This window comes from Ranitomeya imitator, chromosome 5 (genome assembly GCF_032444005.1).
Source record: "Ranitomeya imitator isolate aRanImi1 chromosome 5, aRanImi1.pri, whole genome shotgun sequence".
Classification (NCBI taxonomy): domain Eukaryota; kingdom Metazoa; phylum Chordata; class Amphibia; order Anura; family Dendrobatidae; genus Ranitomeya; species Ranitomeya imitator.
In genome coordinates this window covers 406,988,451-407,009,930 of record NC_091286.1, presented here as the reverse complement: position 1 = coordinate 407,009,930, position 21,480 = coordinate 406,988,451, and the positions used below count along the sequence as shown (strand labels likewise).

General features: G+C 42.1%; 1 protein-coding gene across 4 annotated transcripts in view; it reads right to left on the bottom strand.

Moving 5' to 3' along the window:
* Positions 1 to 21,480, bottom strand: part of LRCH3 (leucine rich repeats and calponin homology domain containing 3) — a 117,043-nt gene that overhangs the window by 56,378 nt on the left and 39,185 nt on the right. For all 4 annotated transcript variants that reach the window (XM_069726995.1, XM_069726996.1, XM_069726993.1 and 1 more), the window contains exons 3-10: positions 16,121 to 16,247; positions 13,921 to 14,026; positions 10,455 to 10,591; positions 10,229 to 10,338; positions 9,644 to 9,737; positions 3,719 to 3,839; positions 2,510 to 2,649; positions 2,176 to 2,252 (exon numbers count right to left, since the gene is read on the bottom strand). In XM_069726995.1, coding sequence (XP_069583096.1) covers positions 2,176 to 2,252; positions 2,510 to 2,649; positions 3,719 to 3,839; positions 9,644 to 9,737; positions 10,229 to 10,338; positions 10,455 to 10,591; positions 13,921 to 14,026; positions 16,121 to 16,247 — 912 coding nt within the window. The remainder of the gene's footprint in view (positions 1 to 2,175; positions 2,253 to 2,509; positions 2,650 to 3,718; positions 3,840 to 9,643; positions 9,738 to 10,228; positions 10,339 to 10,454; positions 10,592 to 13,920; positions 14,027 to 16,120; positions 16,248 to 21,480) is intronic.

Here is a 21,480-nt window from a genome sequence, read left to right as displayed (position 1 = left end):
GTCTATTTCTTATGGTTGGATTCACAAATAACTTTTTAAAATATTATTGAAGAAATGTCCTGTATGTGCAAAATAGGTATGCCCATATTCTGTAGAGATGGATGATGAACGCAAGACTGTCGCTGATGGCGGGAGAGATCAAAATCTGCATGACGCTCTACAAATACACTGTGTGCAGAATTGTTAGGCAAGTTGTATTTTAGAGGATTATTTTTATTATTGATCAACAACTATGTTCTCAGTCAACCCAAAAGACTCAAATATCAAAGCTTAATATTTTTGGAAGTTGGAGTGGGTTATTTTTAGATTTGGCTATCTTAGGAGGATATCTGTTTGTGCAGGTAACTATTACTGTGCAGAATTATTAGGCAACTTAATAAAAACCAAATATATTCCCATCTCACTTGTTTATTTTCACCAGGTAAACTAATATAACTGCACAAAATTTAGAAATAAACATTTCTGACATGCAACCCCCCCCCCCCCAAAAAAAAAAATTAGTGACCAATATAGCCACCTTTCTTTATGATGACGCTCAACAGCCTTCCATCCATAGATTCTGTCGGTTGCTTGATCTGTTTACGATCAACATTGCGTGCAGCAGCCACCACAGCCTCCCAGACACTGTTCTGAGAGGTGTATGTTTCCCTCCCTGTAGATCTCACATATTATGAGGGACCACAGGGTCTCTATGGGATTCAGATCAGGTGAACAAGGGGGCCATGTCATTATTTTTTCTTCTTGGAGAAGTTTACTGGCCAGCCACACTGTGGAGTAGTTGGAGGAATGTGATGGAGCATTGTCCTGCATGAAAATCATGTTTTTCTTGAGCGATACCGACTTCTTCCTGTACCACTGCTTGAAGAAGTTGTCTTCCAGAAACTGGCAGGTCTGGGAGTTGAGCTTCACTCCATCCTCAACCCGAAAAGGTCCCACAAGTTCATCTTTGAGGATACCAGCCCATACCAGTACCCCACCTCCACCTTGCTGGCATCTGAGTCGGAGTCGAGCTCTCTGCCCTTTACTGATCCAGCCTCTGGCCCGTCCATCTGGCCCATCAAGAGTCACTCTCATTTCATCAATCCATAAAACCTTTGAAAAGTCAGTCTTAAGATATTTCTTGGCCCAGTCTTGACATTTTATCTTATGTTTCTTGTTCAAAGGTGGTCATTTTTCAGCCTTCCTTACCTTGGCCATGTCCCCGAGTATCGCACACCTTGATATGGCACAACTGGTGGCAAATGGCATCTTGGCAGCTTCACGCTTGATTTTCCTCAATTCATGGGCAGTTATTTTGCGCCTTTTTTGCCCAACACGCTTCTTGCGAGCCTGTTGGCTATTTGCCATGAAACGATTGATTGTTTGGTGATCATGCTTCAAAAGTTTGGCAATTTCAATTCTGCTGCATCCCCCTGCAAGACATCTCACAATTTTGGACTTTTCAGGAGCCCCTCAAATCTCTCTTCTGGCCCATTTTGCCAAAGGAAAGGAAGTTGCCTAATAATTAAGCACACCTTATATAGGGTTTTGATGTCATTAGACAACACCCCTTCTCATTACAGAGATGCACATCACCTGATTCACCTAATTGGTAGTTGGCTCTCAAGCCTAAACAGCTTGGAGTAGGACAACATGTATAAAAAGTATCATGTGATCAAAATACAACTTGCCTAATAATTCTGCACACAGTGTATAAGCAGCGTCTTTGACGTGCTTGAATAATATGTTTGAGTCCCCGCAGCTGCATGTCTCACAGCTGTTTGTTAGGCAATCCCTGCATGTGTTGCGGCTGTCTAACAGCAGTGAGGTCTCGAACATATTTTTCGAGTATGCAGAAGACACTTGGTTAGCACATGAGCATGCTCAAACAACCCCATATCTGAGCACATTCGCTCATCACTAGTCAAGAGGTTTCATATAAAGCAGAGAAGATTATAATGTGAAAAAAATGGCAGCATAATAGTTAAGTCCTAGAAGATGACTACCATGTTAAACATATAGGCGCAATAGACGTCCATTAATAACTACTATGGTAAAATGTCATTAATCCAGTATCATTGAGAATTCTTAGGTACCAGATTATCGAAAATGAAAAGTAATTTGCAAATGCACACATATATGCTTGCATACACACACACACATGCAGTATATAAAACTATATGGAAACTCTCTAACCTGCTGTGGAATAAATGTCCTCTAGCCTCCTCTGACCTTTGTTGCTCTCTTGCTTGCGCCTGTTTAAAGGGTGAGCTCTAGAGAAAAATGATAAAGATTGTACAATAAATGATTGTAGGAGGACATAATACTAATGCACTCAGTTTTTGGATTAGATAATCAACAATAGCTATTCGAGTATCCCTTTGCCTAATCTGGCATTCAAAAGATAAAAATAATCAAAATGATCGTCAGAAGTCACAAATATAAGAGGACATGTTGGTGAAGCCTAGTTTCTGATTTCCAGAATAAGATTTAGTTTATCATTCTATATCTCAACTTTTTTTTTCCTTACCTCATGTGTCACTCGTCTCTCTTCTATGTATGCCATGAATTGTGAGCTCAGACTGTCTCCTCTGGAGAGTCTCGCTTCTTCCTCCTCTTCTTCTGTAGCATAACTATCTATGTAGTCTATCTGATCCAAGTCATTCTCCACTATTAAAAAATAAATCTTTATTAACACTATGGACCCTAAAAAAAATCCTTAGAAGGGTAGTTCCAGCTGCAAGCTTGACCGATTTCTCATGTCATAAGTTTAAAGGGAATCTGAGAGTGGACACATACTGCCCGAACCACAGGCAGCAGGTATCAGACACAGTTGTGTATGTTTGACTCTGAAATGCTGCAGCGAGACTAGTCGAAAAGGACGGTTGCCTATGACTGACAAGTCTCTCCCTGTACAAGCATGTAGCGAGAGACCTATCAGTCAGGGGGAATGAGCAAGGGTGAAGCTGCTGGGGACCTGCCTTTTTGACTAGTCACTTGTGTGTCTTAGTCCCTGGCTGGCTTTTAAGGTATGTTTTTCTCTGATATGCTGCAGGGTTTCAGAGCCAAAGCTATATCCTGATATAGGTTGTATAACTTAGGCTCTTAACTTCTGCATAGCACTTGCAGCTTACCCCGCAGTGGGGTTGTATTATACTGCACTTGCAGATTATACTTGATTTCCTATCAGCTTTAATTACCATCCAGGATAAATTAGCTGTATACATATAAAGTGCCCTTGGTCACTCTACATTCACTCCCCTCTTAAAGAGCCAGACATTTTTTTGGTTTCTCACTATACACAGCAACTTTGCACAAAAATTTTGTATGGATATATACGAAACCTTTTATGGTGGTCTTGGCATTTATGTTTACATAATAATGCTTCATTACATTTTGATGGTATAAATTGTTACTTGCAACAGGGTGGCACATGTTAAGGAGCTGAAACTCCTAAACCCTTTATCCAATTTTAATGTGGACACCCTCAAATGAAAGCTGAAAGTCTGAACTTCAACTGCATCTGAATTGTTTTGTTTAAAATTCATTGTGGTAATGTCTATAACCAAAATTAGAAAAATGTTGTCTCTGTCCAAATATATATATGGACTTAACTGTATATCCGCCATCAGGTTCCCTTTAAAAGTGACAATGAGAGATGCAGCAGAGAGCAGTAGTGCTCGTAACTAAAATTACTCTTGAGGATCAAACTCGACTTCTCCACTTTTTGGGCACTTACCTCCACCGTTTGCAATTAAGGAACTTCCTCGGGAATCTTGGTTTTGGTGATCTCTTCTTAACCTCTGCTCTTTATTTGCATCGGTTGTCCGAAAAGACAGGTCCGTAAATTCATCTGTAGGCTATATTTAGGTAAACATTAAAAACAGAACTTTGAAACTATAAAAACAAATACATTTCAAGCAAAAAAAAATTCAACAATTAAGTGATGCATTTCTAATTCTCCAAGTAAACCCTTGAAATCAGTTCTGCTTATATGGCAGGATAATTACTTATAGTATCCAGAAAGGTCATGTGAAAATATCAGCAGTGGGAACACGCGATATTGTGTACTTTAACCCCTTCAAGACCCAGCCTATTTTGACCTTAAAGACCTTGCCGTTTTTTGCAATTCTGACCAGTGTCCCTTTATGAGGTAATAACTCAGGAACGCTTCAACGGATCCTAGCGGTTCTGAGATTGTTTTTTCGTGACATATTGGGCTTCATGTTAGTGGTAAATTTAGGTCAATAAATTCTGCATTTATTTGTGATAAACACGGAAATTTGGCGAAAATTTTGAAAATTTCGCAATTTTCACATTTTGAATTTTTATTCTGTTAAACCAGAGAGATATGTGACACAAAATAGTTAATAAATAACATTTCCCACATGTTTACTTTACATCAGCACAATTTTGGAAACAAAATTTTTTTTTGTTAGGAAGTTATAAGGGTTAAAATTTGACCAGCGATTTGTCATTTTTACAACGAAATTTACAAAACCATTTTTTTTAGGGACCACCTCACATTTGAAGTCAGTTTGAGGGGTCTATATGGCTGAAAATACCCAAAAGTGACACCATTCTAAAAACTGCACCCCTCAAGGTACTCAAAACCACATTCAAGAAGTTTATTAACCCTTCAGGTGCTTCACAGCAGCAGAAGCAACATGGAAGGAAAAAATGAACATTTAACTTTTTAGTCACAAAAATTATCTTTTAGCAACAATTTTTTTATTTTCCCAATGGTAAAAGGAGAAACTGAACCACGAAAGTTGTTGTCCAATTTGTCCTGAGTACGCTGATACCTCATATGTGGGGGTAAACCACTGTTTGGGCGCACGGCAGGGCTTGGAAGGGAAGGAGCGCCATTTGACTTTTTGAATCAAAAATTGGCTCCACTCTTTAGCGGACACCATGTCACGTTTGGAGAGCCCCCGTGTGCCTAAAAATTGGAGCTCCCCCACAAGTGACCCCATTTTGGAAACTAGACGCCCCAAGGAACTTATCTAGATGCATAGTGAGCACTTTGAACCCCCAGGTGCTTCACAAATTGATCCGTAAAAATGAAAAAGTACTTTTTTTTCACAAAAAAATTCTTTTAGCCTCAATTTTTTCATTTTCACATGGGCAACAGGATAAAATGGATCGTAAAATGTGTTGGGCAATTTCTCCTGAGTACACCAATACCTCACATGTGGGGGTAAACCACTGTTTGGGCACATGGTAAGGCTCGGAAGGGAAGGAGCGCCATTTGACTTTTTGAATGAAAAATTATTTCCATCGTTAGCGGACACCATGTCGCGTTTGGATAGCTCCTGTGTGCCTAAACATTGGCGCTCCCCCACAAGTGACCCCATTTTGGAAACTAGACCCCCCAAGGAACTTATTTAGATGCCTAGTGAGCACTTTAAACCCTCAGGTGCTTCACAAATTGATCTGTAAAAATGAAAAAGTACTTTTTTTTCACAAAAAAATTATTTTCGCCTCAATTTTTTCATTTTCACATGGGCAGTAGGATAAAATGGATCATAAAATTTGTTGGGCAATTTCTCCCGAGTACGCCGATACCTCATATGTGGGGGTAAACCACTGTTTGGGCACACGGCAGGGCTCGGAAGGGAAGGCGCGCCATTTGACTTTTTGAATGGAAAATTAGCTCCAATTGTTAGCGGACACCATGTCGCGTTTGGAGAGCCCCCTGTGTGCCTAAACATTGGAGCTCCCCCACAAGTGACCCCATTTTGGAAACTAGACCCCCCAAGGAACTTATCTAGATGCATATTGAGCACTTTAAACCCCCAGGTGCTTCACAGAAGTTTATAACGCAGAGCCATGAAAATAAAAAATAATTTTTCTTTCCTCAAAAATGATTTTTTAGCCTGGAATTTCCTATTTTGCCAAGGATAATGGGAGAAATTGGACCCCAAATATTGTTGTCCAGTTTGTCCTGAGTACGCTGATACCCCATATGTGGGGGTAAACCACTGTTTGGGCGCACGGCAGGGCTCGGAAGGGATGGCACGCCATTTGGCTTTTTAAATGGAAAATTAGCTCCAATCATTAGCGGACACCATGTCACGTTTGGAGAGCCCCTGTGTGCTTAAACATTGGAGATTCCCCAGAAATGACACCATTTTGGAAACTAGACCCCCAAAGGAACTAATCTAGATGTGTGGTGAGGACTTTGAACCCCCAAATGCTTCACAGAAGTTTATAACGCAGAGCCATGAAAATAAAAAAAAAAAATATTTTCTCAAAAATGATCTTTTAGCCTGCAATTTTTTATTTTCCCAAGGGTAATAGGAGAAATTTGACCCCAAAAGTTGTTGTCCAGTTTCTCCTGAGTACGCTGATACCCCATATGTGGGGGTAAATCACTGTTTGGGCACATGCCGGGGCTCGGAAGTGAAGTAGTGACGTTTTGAAATGCAGACTTTGATGGAATGCTCTGTGGGCATCACGTTGCGTTTGCAGAGCCCCTGATGTGGCTTAACAGTAGAAACCCCCCACAAGTGACCCCATTTTGGAAACTAGACCCCCAAAGGAACTTATCTAGATGTGTGGTGAGCACTTTGAACCCCCAAGTGCTTCATAGAAGTTTATAATGCAGAGCCGTGAAAATAATAAATACGTTTTCTTTCCTCAAAAATAATTATTTAGCCCAGAATTTTTTATTTTTCCCAAGGGTAACAGGAGAAATTTGACCCCAAAAGTTGTTGTCCAGTTTCTCCTGAGTACGGTGATACCCCATATGTGGGGGTAAACTACTGTTTGGGCACATGCCGGGGCTTGGAATTGAAGTAGTGACGTTTTGAAATGCAGACTTTGATGGAATGCTCTGCGGGCGTCACGTTGCGTTTGCAGAGCCCCTGATGTGCCTAAACAGTAGAAACCCCCCACAAGTGACCCCATTTTGGAAACTAGACCCTGAAAGGAACTTATCTAGATGTGTGGTGAGCACTTTGAACCCCCAAGTGCTTCATAGAAGTTTATAATGCAGAGCCGTGAAAATAATAAATACGTTTTCTTTCCTCAAAAATAATTATTTAGCCCAGAATTTTTTATTTTCCCAAGGGTTACAGGAGAAATTGGACCCCAAAAGTTGTTGTCCAGTTTCTCCTGAGTACGCTGATACCCCATATGTGGGGGTAAACCACTGTTTGGGCACACGTCGGGGCTCAGAAGGGAAGTAGTGGCTTTTGAAATGCAGACTTTGATGGAATGGTCTGCGGGTGTCACGTTGCGTTTGCAGAGCCCCTGGTGTGCCTAAACAGTTGAGACCCCCCACAAGTGACCCCATTTTAGAAACTAGACCCCCCAAGGAACTTATCTAGATATGTGGTGAGCACTTTGAACCCCCAAGTGCTTCACAGACGTTTACAACGCAGAGCCGTGAAAATAAAAAATCATTTTTCTTTCCTCAAAAATTATGTTTTAGCAAGCATTTTTTTAGATTCACAAGGGTAACAGGAGAAATTGGACCCCAGTAATTGTTGCGCAGTTTGTCCTGAGTATGCTGGTACCCCATATGTGGGGGTAAACCACTGTTTGGGCACACGTCAGGGCTCGGAAGTGAGGGAGCACCATTTGACTTTTTGAATACGAGATTGGCTGGAATCAATGGTGGCGCCATGTTGCGTTTGGAGACCCCTGATGTGCCTAAACAGTGGTAACCCCTCAATTCTACCTCCAACACTAACCCCAACACACCCCTAACCCTAATCCCAACTGTAGCCATAACCCTAAACACAACCCTAACTGCAACACACCCCTAACCACAACCCTAACCCCAACACACCCCTAACCATAACCACAACCCTAATTCCAACCCTAACCCTAAGGCTATGTGCCCACGTTGCGGATTCGTGTGAGATATTTTCGCACCATTTTTGAAAAATCCGCGGGTAAAAGGCACTGCGTTTTACCTGCGGATTTTCCGCGGATTTCCAGTGTTTTTTGTGCGGATTTCACCTGCGGATTCCTATTGAGGAACAGGTGTAAAACGCTGCGGAATCCGCACAAAGAATTGACATGCTGCGGAAAATACAACGCAGCGTTCCCGCGCGGTATTTTCCGCACCATGGGCACAGCGGATTTGGTTTCCATATGTTTACATGGTACTGTAAACCTGATGGAACACTGCTGCGAATCCGCAGCCAAATCCGCACCGTGTGCACATAGCCTAATTCTAAAGGTATGTGCACACGCTGCGGATCCGCAGCAGTTTCCCATGAGTGTACAGTTCAATGTAAACCTATGGGAAACAAAAATCGCTGTACACATGCTGCGGAAAAACTGCACGGAAACGCAGCGGTTTACATTCCGCAGCATGTCACTTTTTTGTGCGGATTCCGCAGCGGTTTTACAACTGCTCCAATAGAAAATCGCAATTGTAAAACCGCAGTGAAATGCGCAGAAAAAAGCGCGGTAAATCCGCCATAAATCCGCAGCGGTTTAGCACTGCGGATTTATCAAATCCGCAGCGGAAAAATCCGCAGAGGACCAGAATACATGTGCACATTCCTAACCCTAACCCTAGCCCTAACCCTAACCCTAGCCCTACCCCTAACCCTAACCCTACCCCTAACCCTACCCCTACCCCTAGCCCTAACCTTAACCCTAACCCTAACCCTAACCCTACCCCTAACCCTACCCCTAACCCTAACCCTACCCCTAACCCTAACCCTACCCCTAACCCTACCCCTAACCCTAACCCTATTCTAACATTAGTGGAAAAAAAAAAAATTCTTTATTTTTTTATTGTCCCTACCTATGGGGGTGACAAAGGGGGGGGGGTCATTTATTATTTTTTTTATTTTGATCACTGAGATAGATTATATCTCAGTGATCAAAATGCACTTTGGAACGAATCTGCCGGCCGGCAGATTCGGCGGGCGCACTGCGCATGCGCCCGCCATTTTGGAAGATGGCGGCGCCCGGGAGAAGACGGACGGGACCACGGCTGGATCGGTAAGTATGATAGGGTGGGGGGGGACCACGGGGGGGGGGATCGGAGCACGGGGGGGGGAATCGGAGCGCGGGAGGGGTGGAACGGAGCGCGGGGGGCGTGGAACGGAGCACGGGGGGGCTGGAATGGAGCACGGGGGGGTGGAACGGAGCACGGGGGGGGGTGGATCGGAGTGCAGGGGGGGTGATTGGAGCACGGGGGGGTGATTGGAGCACGGGGGGAGCGGACACGAGCACGGGGGGGAGCGGAGCACTGGACGGAGGGGAGCCGGAGCAGTGTACCGGCCAGATCGGAGGGCTGGGGGGGCGATCGGAGGGGTGGGGTGGGGGCACACTAGTATTTCCAGCCATGGCCGATGATATTTCAGCATCGGCCATGGCTGGATTGTAATATTTCACCCGTTATAATGGGTGAAATATTACAAATCGCTCTGATTGGCAGTTTCACTTTCAACAGCCAATCAGAGCGATCGTAGCCACGAGGGGGTGAAGCCACCCCCCCTGGGCTAAACTACCACTCCCCCTGTCCCTGCAGATCGGGTGAAATGGGAGTTAACCCTTTCACCCGATCTGCAGGGACGCGATCTTTCCATGACGCCGCATAGGCGTCATGGGTCGGAATGGCACCGACTTTCATGACGCCTACGTGGCGTCATGGGTCGGGAAGGGGTTAATGGATACGAAATCTGAAGCTCACCTCATTTCCAGACCATCTCTTGTCACCGCTGTCCACACTGTTAAATCCAGAGTCCAGTGCCCCATACGTACGCCCAGGATACACATCATCATGACTGTAAGAAGTAAAAGATTTTAGTGTTTTTCATGTTGGAGTTACTTTTTTGGAACCTAACAGATGATCAACCACAATGTGACTAGGGACGGATTCATACACTGTTAGTCTGCTCCTGTTCCTGATGCAGTAGGGACCCATAACATTACTGCACTCGCTCCCCAGCTAGCCCTCCGTCACTCATGCCCATGCTGCTCTATACCAAGGTGCATCACAGCCATCAGGTGGCGAGTCCTAAACCAGCCCACAGGATTGGCCAAGATTCACCAATTTCTAGATGATTAAGCATTTCACCAGAATGCGAAAAAAAAATTGAATTCATTACTCTCTGCTCACAAAGACTTATAGCTTAGACAATCTCAAAGGAAACATGTCACCTGCAAAAACATTTACCAGCAGATTTAGGGTTAAAGAGATATGTCACATCTTCATCACACCAATTAAAATAGATAATTTCTTCCCTCTCGTAATGCAGAGCAGTGATGAACTTACCAAGTACTAAAGCCTAAGGGTCTTCGGTCAAACTCTGGCAGATCTGGAGCATTTTTAAGAGCTTCTATGTTCAGGTATTTGAATATATGGATTTTACCTTTAATACAAATCTATTGAAATAAACAAGACAATTACCATTGGATACTATTCAGACGTCTGTGCGATACCAAGAATCTAGACCACTCTTCAGAAGCTGGCAAAATATTACAGCATTTCAAGCACATACCTGTGCTGGAGGGGATTGGAGGGGATTATTATCCAAGATTATGGACTGGAGGTGACGTAGATTTCGGAAGCACGCTGGGATACTGGTTACTTTGTTGCATGAAAAATCCAGTCGCACCAGTGGCAATTCAGCAAGTTCTAGGAAGGAACAAAGAAAAAAATATTACATTTAATACAACTTCAAGTGTAAAAAACAAAATACACTTTTTTTTAAAGTCAACCTGGAAAATAGTAACATTAATAAAATCACTTTTATTTGAAAAAAATTCGGTCTTGGTACCAAAAAGCTCATCCAAAATGCCAGCCAATACGGGTCTCACATCCATCACATTCACTGTCCACTGCTGTCAAGTCAAATGAAAGGTTATGGGGAGTGGTGGCGACTCTCTGCTTGACTCCACCTGTCAACTACACAGCCTGTGAAAATCCCTTTCCAGCATCACCAGTCCACCTCTACACTGAAAGTAGCCATCACTCTCCCAGTCGGCCTATAATAATGACCGGCAACAAAATCTCTTTCCTGCCTTGTACCCAAGGCTGTAAGCCAAACCTCCGACTCCTCAATTTCCATGACACCGACTCCGAAGCCCAGCTTGTACCTGCAATTGTTGACCTAAAACTGGGCAATTACACTTTGAAATGAACAGAGCAGGTAATCACCCACCAGGGGTCCAGCGGTTGCTCCCCGAAACGGTCATGGTTGAAGCTATGATTTCACGCAGACATCTTGCATCACTGCTGCAGCCAATCACTATGTTCAGTGACCCATACAGTCTACTGTGGCAAAGCTGCTGAGCTAAGTGATTGGCTGCAGCGGAGATGCGTGCTGTCAACATGTAGCTGAAGTCAAAACAGCAAGTCTCTAGCAGAGCTGGCAATTAAACAAGGAGGTGTTATTTTAGGTATGTAAGGGTGTTTATGGCCCTCTCCTTGAAGTAAAATAGCTTAACAAACCTGTTTAACAATCATTCCCTCTGACAGTACGTTTAAGAGCTGTTCAGGATTAATTTTTTCTTTTATCTCCATAGGCTTGGCAAGTGTAAAAATACTAAAATCAGTTTATGGTGCTCTCATGTCCGGTTTTCTCATCTGCGTGCTGTCAGTTCTTAAAACAGTCAGCATAGTATCGCCTAGATCCGGAATTCTCACCATGGCTGTGGAGTGGGTAAGCCTAACCTCCGACTCTGACTCCTCAGTTTCCATGACACCGACTCCACAACTCCGAAGCCTTGTTTCGCACTACTTAAGTTGAAGAATACCGGCTTGATAAATTCTATGGCTCCGATTCATCAAAGCTTTCATGCCCAAAAAAGTGGCTTAAAAGCTGTGAAAAGTTGTACAATTTTGGCGCAACTCAGAATGGTAGCAAAATTTTACAGCATTTAAAGTTTTAACATCCGTTTTTTTCCAGCTCCTCTGAAATTGAAAGAGTTGGGGCAAGCGATTCCACGATTTGTCTAACTCATGATGGGTTGTGGCACTCCCGACACCAGAAATGATCCAGATTCATGAACAGGCGCACCCCTCTTCACTAATTAGAAGCGGCTGACTCCACCCTGCCCCCTCATCAAGACCAGCCTTGATTAATCGGGGCCTTGTTTGGTGGAACCATTGAATCATCTGCTTTTTAAATGATACATCAGGGTTGCAAACCTTACAGAAATTCCTGGACAGGCCACAAAAATAGGGTACTCTGTTCACCGCCTGTTTCCAAAATGGATTTTGCCTTGGAAATGTACAGCTATTGATAAAAATTATGCCCGGGCATTGTGGCAAATCTTAACTATAGATCAGAGTGGAATAATACAGTTCACGCTAGGCAATTTAGGACAAAACTTCACTTGATAAAACTGCACAAGCTACGGTTTGTGGATTTCTCACCATGGGGCATTACCAGACTGCACACAGTGTATTGATCACAATGTCTATTGTTTCAGAAATCTGGTTCTCATTTCCCCAATTTCAGCAATAAGACAAATATTTATTACTTAAGGGGTTAAACAGCCACATATGCAATACTTTACTGTGTGGATTTTTCCTTGCCAATATAGTTTAGGCATTGCTCAGAATATATTCCAGCGAAAATATGTGCAGCGCTAAGTCTCTCCATCTTTCCTTATGTATCCGTAAAAACAGAAAATAGGAATCCAAACATTGGGAATGAAGCGTTCTGCAATTCTTAGCATGAAATGTGCAAACGGAAACGGCCAAGACCTTTTACTGAACAGAAGGATATTGTTACTATTCACTCAGAACCTTATTGTCAACCACTAGACATGAAAGGCACGAAATCCAGGAGCTTATACAAAACTGCAGCACAGGGGAAACTAGGAAATGTAAAATGCAGTAAAGTAGCTACACAAGAGTCTAAAGCTTTACAGACAGCAAATCCCAAGTCTGACATGTACAGGGATTTCTCCTATGAAATAAAGTCTATTACACTGCATCCCATGAGCACAATCACCCAGTAACAACCAGCGAGCCTCCAAAAATCGCTCAATGCACTCGTCTGGCCGATCATTGAATATTGCAATCAATGAGGTCCACTGCTGTCCCTGTCCCCAATCCTGGCTGCATTCTGCGGACTTGAGGGTCCCGTCTTTTGACGCGCCTGTCGGAACCAGACCTGGGGCAGTGAGTTCTGTTATGGCAGATAACTTGCTGGTCATTACTTTGAAAAGCACTTTGCCATCAGTGATTAAAAACATCAATAAGTCTTCATTCTTCATCTAGACAACTGTTTTTTTAATGTGTGTGTTCTCTCCGGATGTTGTTCCTTTCACATGTGACATCCATGTGCCACACAAGTGGTTTCAGTTCTTAACTGTTTATTGGGCAGGAGAAGCTTAGAAACCATTTTTTTTCCCTGCATAAAATAAAAACAGATGCCACATGGATAGAAAAATCAGACATAGACCAATTATGCATGAAAACCTGATCCAGCACACTGATGGAAAACGGGCCAATTTCTCTTTTATGCACAAAAAATTGTGAATGAGGTTAAAGTCAGAGGGAAGATACAGCCAACAAGGGTTAACTAACATATGCTGATTTGCATGGTTGAAGATGAATGTGCACAAGCCAGTGACTACATGCTGTTGGGTAAATGTAGCAAGGAATTACACCAGTTGCTTAGAACTACACTGTAGAACACATCAGAGCCAAACTATGTCATTTTAAGTCCCTACGCCACTTTTTGTGACACACAGGAATGTGTTGTCATCGGCTTTTAGAGTACAAATCATTTACGGTAGAAACATTTTCTAATCTGACATTCCTGTTAGTTTACACACGATCCTGGCACATCTCTCACTTCATAAACATTCACCAAATTATGCAAATCCAAAATAACAAAAGTGAGGCCATATACAACCGACACAAGCCGACACTCAAGAACGACACATTATACAAACTATGACAGCCATAGAAAAAAAAAGGTTAGCCTTTACCAACGTTCTCCAGCTCACCTTCTGGTAGCCGCACCAAATGATTCCTCCTAATGTTGAGATCCCGTAATGACTCTAGTTTACCAATCTGCTGGGGAAGGGTTTGGATCTCGTTACAGCTCACATCCTGTGGAGGACAAGGAAAAGAATAATTCATGAGGTTAGAGCAAGAATTTTAGTTGTTGCCTACAGGTGGAAACAGGCGGTGAGCACTGTTCTTGCAGCACAGGGTCTCCGGCAGTCAAGCTCATAGCAAGCTCTCCCTGTGTTTCCTCTGAATTCTCAGATTTCCTGCTGTTGATACCTTTTAATGGCTAACTGAAAAGATGGTAACAAATTGGAAGCTGTCGAGACTGCTCAGGTCTCATCATCAGGCATAGACTAATAAAAATTCTGAAGAATCACATATTTATGCACAACACAGCACAAAAATAGTGTCATAGATCAGACAGGTGACATGAAGCAGAGCTACCATTATGGGAGAGTGATAAACAGTCATGTCCATAAATATTGGAACAGTTTATAGATAAGGAGTGTGAATGTTTTATTGTCCTCTGATTGAGGTCTAGTTCTGTGTTGTGATGCCCCCACAAAGTCGGAGGAGCAAATTCCTTAATTGATGTAAAAAGACATAAATCCATGCGACACATTCATTCCTGCACTGAGAGTGTCAAAGGTTGTCATAAGCTTATACTCCCAGACTCTTCAATTCTAAATATTGATATATATATATATATATATATATATATATATATATATATATATATATATATATATATATATATATATATATATATATATATATATATATATCCTGTATCAGATTTCCTCCCATACTCCAAAGGCATAGTTATAGGGAACTTAGATTAGGATCACAAATGAGTGACACCAATGCCTCTATAGCGCTGTGGATTATGTAGAAGCTCTATTTTAAAGTATAATAAATGTAGTATTTACATTAGAGAAGAGGAAATGAGTAATCAAAACAGGACCTATTTAAATTAGTTTTTTTTTATAATTTTTGGCAATTTTTTCATGTGACTATCAATATTAATAATAACAACAACAACAAGTCTTGCAATTTTTACATTGGGCAGGATTTTTTTTTTTTTTAGACTAACATACTATTATTTCAGAAAATAACATGTACGTAGTCACAATGGTAGGATCCCGACCCTGTCTTTCATATTAAAGTGTGATATGAACATATGCAAAGGGAGCACAGTCAGGTGTGACATCACTTATTGTGATTGGCAGATCCTGTGCTGCTGTGCTATTGCCTGTGTATAGATGCATTACTTGTCATGGTAATCCTGCCTGCAATAATATGGAGCTTTGTGAGAAAACGCTTTCTGAAAGGACACAAATCTAAAAAAGCACCAGTCGCCAGTGTGAAAACTGCAGGATTACTTTTTTTTCTCCTTAAGGGGAATTTGTCAGGAGGTTTTGCTACCTCATCAGAGAACAGCATGATGTAGGCAAAAAGAAGCTGAATCCAACGATGTATCACTTAGTTTACGGGAAGCAGCCGACTCACATAATCAGAGAGTTTAGATTTAGCAAAGAAGCAGAGCTGAGAAAGCTGACCCCGCCCACACCACAGCTAACCCCGCCCACAGCAGGCTCTCTGTGTACAAAGTCCATAGACTGTGAGGTGCTAAGTTAATCACTTAGGGATAAATTCTTCAAAGTTAGTAAAGAACAGCTACTGTTTATTAGGCAAACTCCACAAACCACGCCCAAGATACTCAGATAACACATTAGCTGAGCACGTTTGCTCATCACTAATCGTAATGTAAAAAGACAAACACTGCCAAAACCTTTGTAAAAAAAAAAATCCACGTAACTCAAAAACCTAATTTAAACCATAGGTAATTTTCTTTTAAGTCACCCTATGGAACCTACAGTTGCTGTGAGTGCATCCACCGGAGGCCTAACAGTGCTCAGATTGTGGACATAGCCTTATAGTGATGGCACAACAAGCTTTTATGGAGAGATATCTGGAATTCTGTCATGGAGACAGGGTTGAGTAGAGATGATTTATTACAACACTACAGAACTTGTGTATTTAATGTTGGCACTAATAGTGATACTTATATGGACTTTCCATTAGAGAATGTATTTCTTTTAATAAAAGCAAGTTTGATTTGAACCAGATGACATAACCAGTCATGCAAATATTCGGCCTGGCCCATAGATGTGAGCCCACGTGTGCACCTACCAGCTCGGTCAGAAGCCGCAGGTGGCTGATCTCCCCTGGCAACGAGTCCAGCTTGTTGTTACTCGCTATAAGCACCTTGAGCGGGAGGCTGCAGACGTGCCCAGGAAGTGACGTCAGCTGGTTCCGACTTCATGGGGGACAAAAAAGAGACAAAGAAGAGATAATTATTTAACCCTTTCATAATTTTAAATTTTTGCTCTTTCGTTTTCTCCTCCTTTTCTTTCCAGAGGCTTTGTTTACATAATTTTAATATTTTTTTGTTTTGATGGATCGGACTTTTTACAGACCAGCTACCAAATGTTATTCTTTTTACCAAATACTTATTTTTTCCCCATTTATTTATTTCTGAATTGGAAAAAGGGGAATTATTTTAAGTTAAAAAAATTTAACTTTTTATCTTTATTTTTCAGTCTCCCTAGGGGACTTAAACCTCATATACTGCAATGATACAGTATATAGTGTAATTGATGTTTTCCTATGAAGCCCAATCATACTAGAGAAAATATAAAAGTCATAGGAGCCCTCAATAGTCTAATACAATGAAAGCCCATGGAGCCTCGTTCTGATGCGTCATAGGCTTACATTGTAGAAGTCATTTCGCTGAGCTCTGCGTGACCCGAACAGTCTGCAGGGTGGTGAGATCACCGAAGCAGAGAAGAATGGTGCTGGAGACTGGAGACGGCAGCACTGAGCATATTAACCCCTTTCTGACATTAGATGTACTATCCCGTCCATGTGGGGTGGGCCCCTATGACCACCGACGGGATAGTATGTCATATGCGATCGGCAGCGCTCACGGGGGGAGCGCCGCCGATCGCGGCCGGGTGTCAGCTGCCTATCGCAGCTGACATCCGGCACTATGTGCCAGGAGCGGTCACGGACCGCCCCCGACACATTAACCCCCGGCACACCGCGATCAAAGATGATCGCGATGTGCCGGCGGTACAGGGAAGCATCGCGCAGGGAGGGGGCTCCCTGCGGGCTTCCCTGAGCCCCCCGCAGCAACGCGATGTGATCGCGTTGCTGCAAGGGTCTTTACCTCCCTCCCTGCCTGCTCCAGCCCCGGATCCAAGATGGCCGCGGATCCGGGTCCTGCAGGGAGGGAGGTGGCTTCACAGAGCCTGCTCAGAGCAGGCACTGTGAAGCCTGCACTGCTCTAAGTCAGATCGGTGATCTGACAGAGTGCTGTGCAAACTGTCAGATCATCGATCTGTGATGTCCCCCCCTGGGACAAAATATAAAAGTTAAAAAAAATTTTTCCAAATGTGTAAAAAAAAAAAAAAAAATATTCCTAAAAAAAAAAAAAAAAAAAAAAAATTGTATTCCTATAAACACATTTCTTCATCTAAATAAAAAAAAAACAATAAAAGTACACATATTTAGTATCACCGCGTCCGTAACAACCTGACCTATAAAACTGGCCCACTAGTTAACCCCTTCAGCAAACACCGTAAGAAAAAAAAAAAACGAGGCAAAAAACAATGCTTTATTATCATATCGCAGAACAAAAAGTGGAATAACACGCGATCAAAAAGACAGATATAAATATCCATGGTACCGCTGAAAACGTCATCTTGTCCCACAAAAAACGAGCCGCCATACAGCATCATCAGCAAAAAAATAAAAAAGTTATAGTCCTGAGAATAAAGCGATGCAAAAATAAAAACTATTTTACAGAAAAAAAAATTATCGTATAAAAGCGCCAAAACATAAAAAAAATATATAAATGAAGTGTCGCTGTAATCGTACTGACCCGAAGAATAAAACGGCTTTATCCATTTTACCAAACGCGGAACGGTATAAACGCCTCCCCCCAAAAGAAATTCATGAATAGCTGGTTTTTGGTCATTCTGCCTCACAAAAATCGGAATAAAAAGCGATCAAAAAATGTCATGTGCCCGAAAATGTTACTAATAAAAACGTCAACTCGTCCCGCAAAAAACAAGACCTCACATGACTCTGTGGACCAAAATATGGAAAAATTATAGCTCTCAAAATGTGGTAACGCGAAAAATATTTTTTGCAATAAAAAGCGTCTTTTAGTGTGTGACGGCTGAAAATAATAAAAATCCGCTAAAAAACTCGCTATAAAAGTAAATCAAACCCCCCTTCATCACCCCCTTAGTTAGGGAAAAATTTAAAAAATGTATTTATTTCCATTTTCCCGTTAGGGCTAGGGTTAGGGTTGGGGCTAGGGTTGGGGTTACAGTTAGGGTTGGGGCTAATGTTAGGGTTTAGATTCCATTTACGGTTGGGATTAGGGTTAGGGGTGTGTCAGGGATAGAGGTGTGGGTAGGGTTACCGTTGGGATTAGGGTAAGGGGTGTGTTTGGATTAGGGTTTCAGTTATAATTGGGGGGTTTCCACTGTTTAGGCACATCAGGGGCTCTCCAAACACGACATGGCGTCCGATCTCAATTCCAGCCAATTCTGCATTGAAAAAGTAAAACAGTGCTTCTTCCATTCCGAGCTCTCCCGTGTGCCCAAACAGGGGTTTACCCCAACATATGGGGTATCAGCGTACTCAGGACAAATAGGACAACAACACATCTAGATAAGTTCCTTGGGGGGTCTAGTTTCCAATATGGGGTCACTTGTGGGGGGTTTCTACTGTTTAGGTACATTAGGGGCTCTGCAAACGCAATGTGACGCCTGCAGACCATTCCATCTAAGTCTGTATTCCAAATGGCGCTCCTTCCCTTCCGAGCCCTCCCATGCGCCCAAACGGTGGTTCCCCCCCACATATGGGGTATCAGCGAACTCAGGACAAATTGCACAACAACTTTTGGGGTCCAATTTCTCCTGTTACCCTTGGGAAAATACAAAACTGGGGGCTAAAAAAATAATTTTTGTGGGAAAAAAAAGATTTTTTATTTTCACGGCTCTGCGTTATAAATTGTAGTGAAACACTTGGGCATTCAAAGTTCTCACAACACATCTAGATGAGTTCCCTGGGGGGTCTAGTTTCCAATATGGGGACACTTGTGGGGGGTTTCTACTGTTTAGGTACATTAGGGGCTCTGCAAATGCAATGTGACGCCTGCAGACTATTCCATCTAAGTCTGCATTCCAAATGGCACTCCTTCCCTTCCGAGCCCTCCCATGCGCCCAAACGGTGGTTCCCCCCCACATATGGGGTATCAGCGTACTCAGGACAAATTGGGCAACAAATTTTGGGGTCCAATTTCTCCTGTTACCCTCGGGAAAATACAAAACTGGGGGCTAAAAAAATAATTTTTGTGGGAAAAAATTTTTGTTTTATTTTTACGGCTCTGCATTATAAACTTCTGTGAAGCCCTTGGTGCGTCAAAGCGCTCAAAACACATCTAGATAAGTTCCTTAGGGGGTCTACTTTCCAAAATGGTGTCACTTGTGGGGGGTTTCAATGTTTAGGCACATCAGGGGCTCTCCAAACGCAACATGGTGTCCCATCTCGATTCCAGTCAATTTTGCATTGAAAAGTCAAACGGCGCTCCTTCGCTTCCGAGCTCTGTCATGCGCCCAAACAGGGGTTTACCCCCACATATGGGGTATCGGTGTACTCACGACAAATTGTACAACAACTTTTGGGGTCAATTTTCTCCTGTTACCCTTGCTAAAATATAACAAATTGGAGCTGAAGTAAATTTTTTGTGAAAAAATTAAATGTTTTTTTTTTTTTTTTAAACATTCCAAAAATTCCTGTGAAGCACCTGAAGGGTTAATAAACTTCTTGAATGTGGTTTTGAGCACCTTGAGGGGTGCAGTTTTTAGAATGGTGTCACACTTGGGTATTTTCTATCATATAGACCCCTCAAAATGACATCAAATGAGATGTAGTCCCTAAAAAAAAAATGGTGTTGTAAAAATGAGAAATTGCTGGTCAACTTTTAACCCTTATAACTCCCTAACAAAAAAAAAATTTGGTTCCAAAATTGTGCTGATGTAAAGTAGACATGTGAGAAGTGTTACTTATTATGTATTTTGTGTTACATATCTCTGATTTAATTGCATAAAAATTCAAAGTTGGAAAATTGTGAAATTTTCATATTTTTGCCAAATTTCCGTTTTTTTCACAAATAAACGCAGGTACTATCAAAGAATTTTTACCACTATCATGAAGTACAATATGTCACGAGAAAACAATGTCAGAATCACTGGGATCCGTTGAAGCGTTCCAGAGTTATAACCTCATAAAGGGACAGTGGTCAGAATGGTAAAAATTGGCCCGGTCATTAACGTGCAAACCACCCTTGGGGGTAAAGGGGTTAATACACTGACACTACATTATATGCACACGCATTTAATGAATAAAATAACTTAGTGGGAGTGTTGCTTAAATGGTTAAACAGAAGCGATTGGCGTTAGCACTGGTTGCTGCTGTTACAGGTCTGTTACGTGAACAAGGACTGACAATCAGTGAGCAGCTGCAGACAATCCGTGAGCAGCTCGTGCCTTCAACTCACCAATTAGCTGCAACACTGCTGACGTGACGTTAGCATTGGAGAAAGTAACAGATACAGACTCAAGGCTGGACCCAGGTAGGGTGAGTAAACCATAATCTATTTTTTTTTTTTTAATTAAAATAACTCTTGGGTAAAGAGGCATTTTGTTTTACACTCGCTTACAACATTAGATCACCTGGACATATATGAAAGATCTAAAGACACATAGCTGAAGTTTATTGCTGCCTTCAAGACAAGAAATCAGAATTTTCCAACCTTGGCTCCAAGTGTTCTTCATGTACAGCTCCGGCAAAAATTAAGAGACCACTGCAAAATGTTCAGTTTGTCTGATTTTTCTCTTTATAGGTATATTTTTGAGCAAAATGTAAATTGTTCTTATATTCTATAAATTACTGACAACATGTCTCCGAAGTTCCAAGCCATAAATTTTGTAATTATTTTCAGAAAATGAGAAATGGTCAAAATAACAAAAAATGCATTGCTTGCAGACCTCAAATAATGCAAAGAAAACAAGTTTATGATCATTTAGAAACAACTATACTAATGTGTTGTAACTCAGGATAAGTTTAGAAATCAATATTTTGTGGAATAACCAGGATTTTTAATCACAGCTTTCATGTGTCTTGGCATGCTTTCCACCAGTCTTTCAACACTGCTTCTGGGTGACCTTATGCCACTCCTGGTACAAAAATGTAAGCAGTTCTTCTTTGATAGCTTGTGATTATCCATCCATCATCCTCTTGATTACATTCCAGAGGTTTTCAATGGGGTCCAGGTCTGGAGACTGGACTGGCCATGACAGGGATTTGATGTGGTGGTCCTTCATCCACACCTTGATTGACCTAGCTGTGTGGCATGGCTCATTGTCCTGCTGGAAAAACCAGTCCTCAGAATTGGGGAACATTGCCTGAGCAGA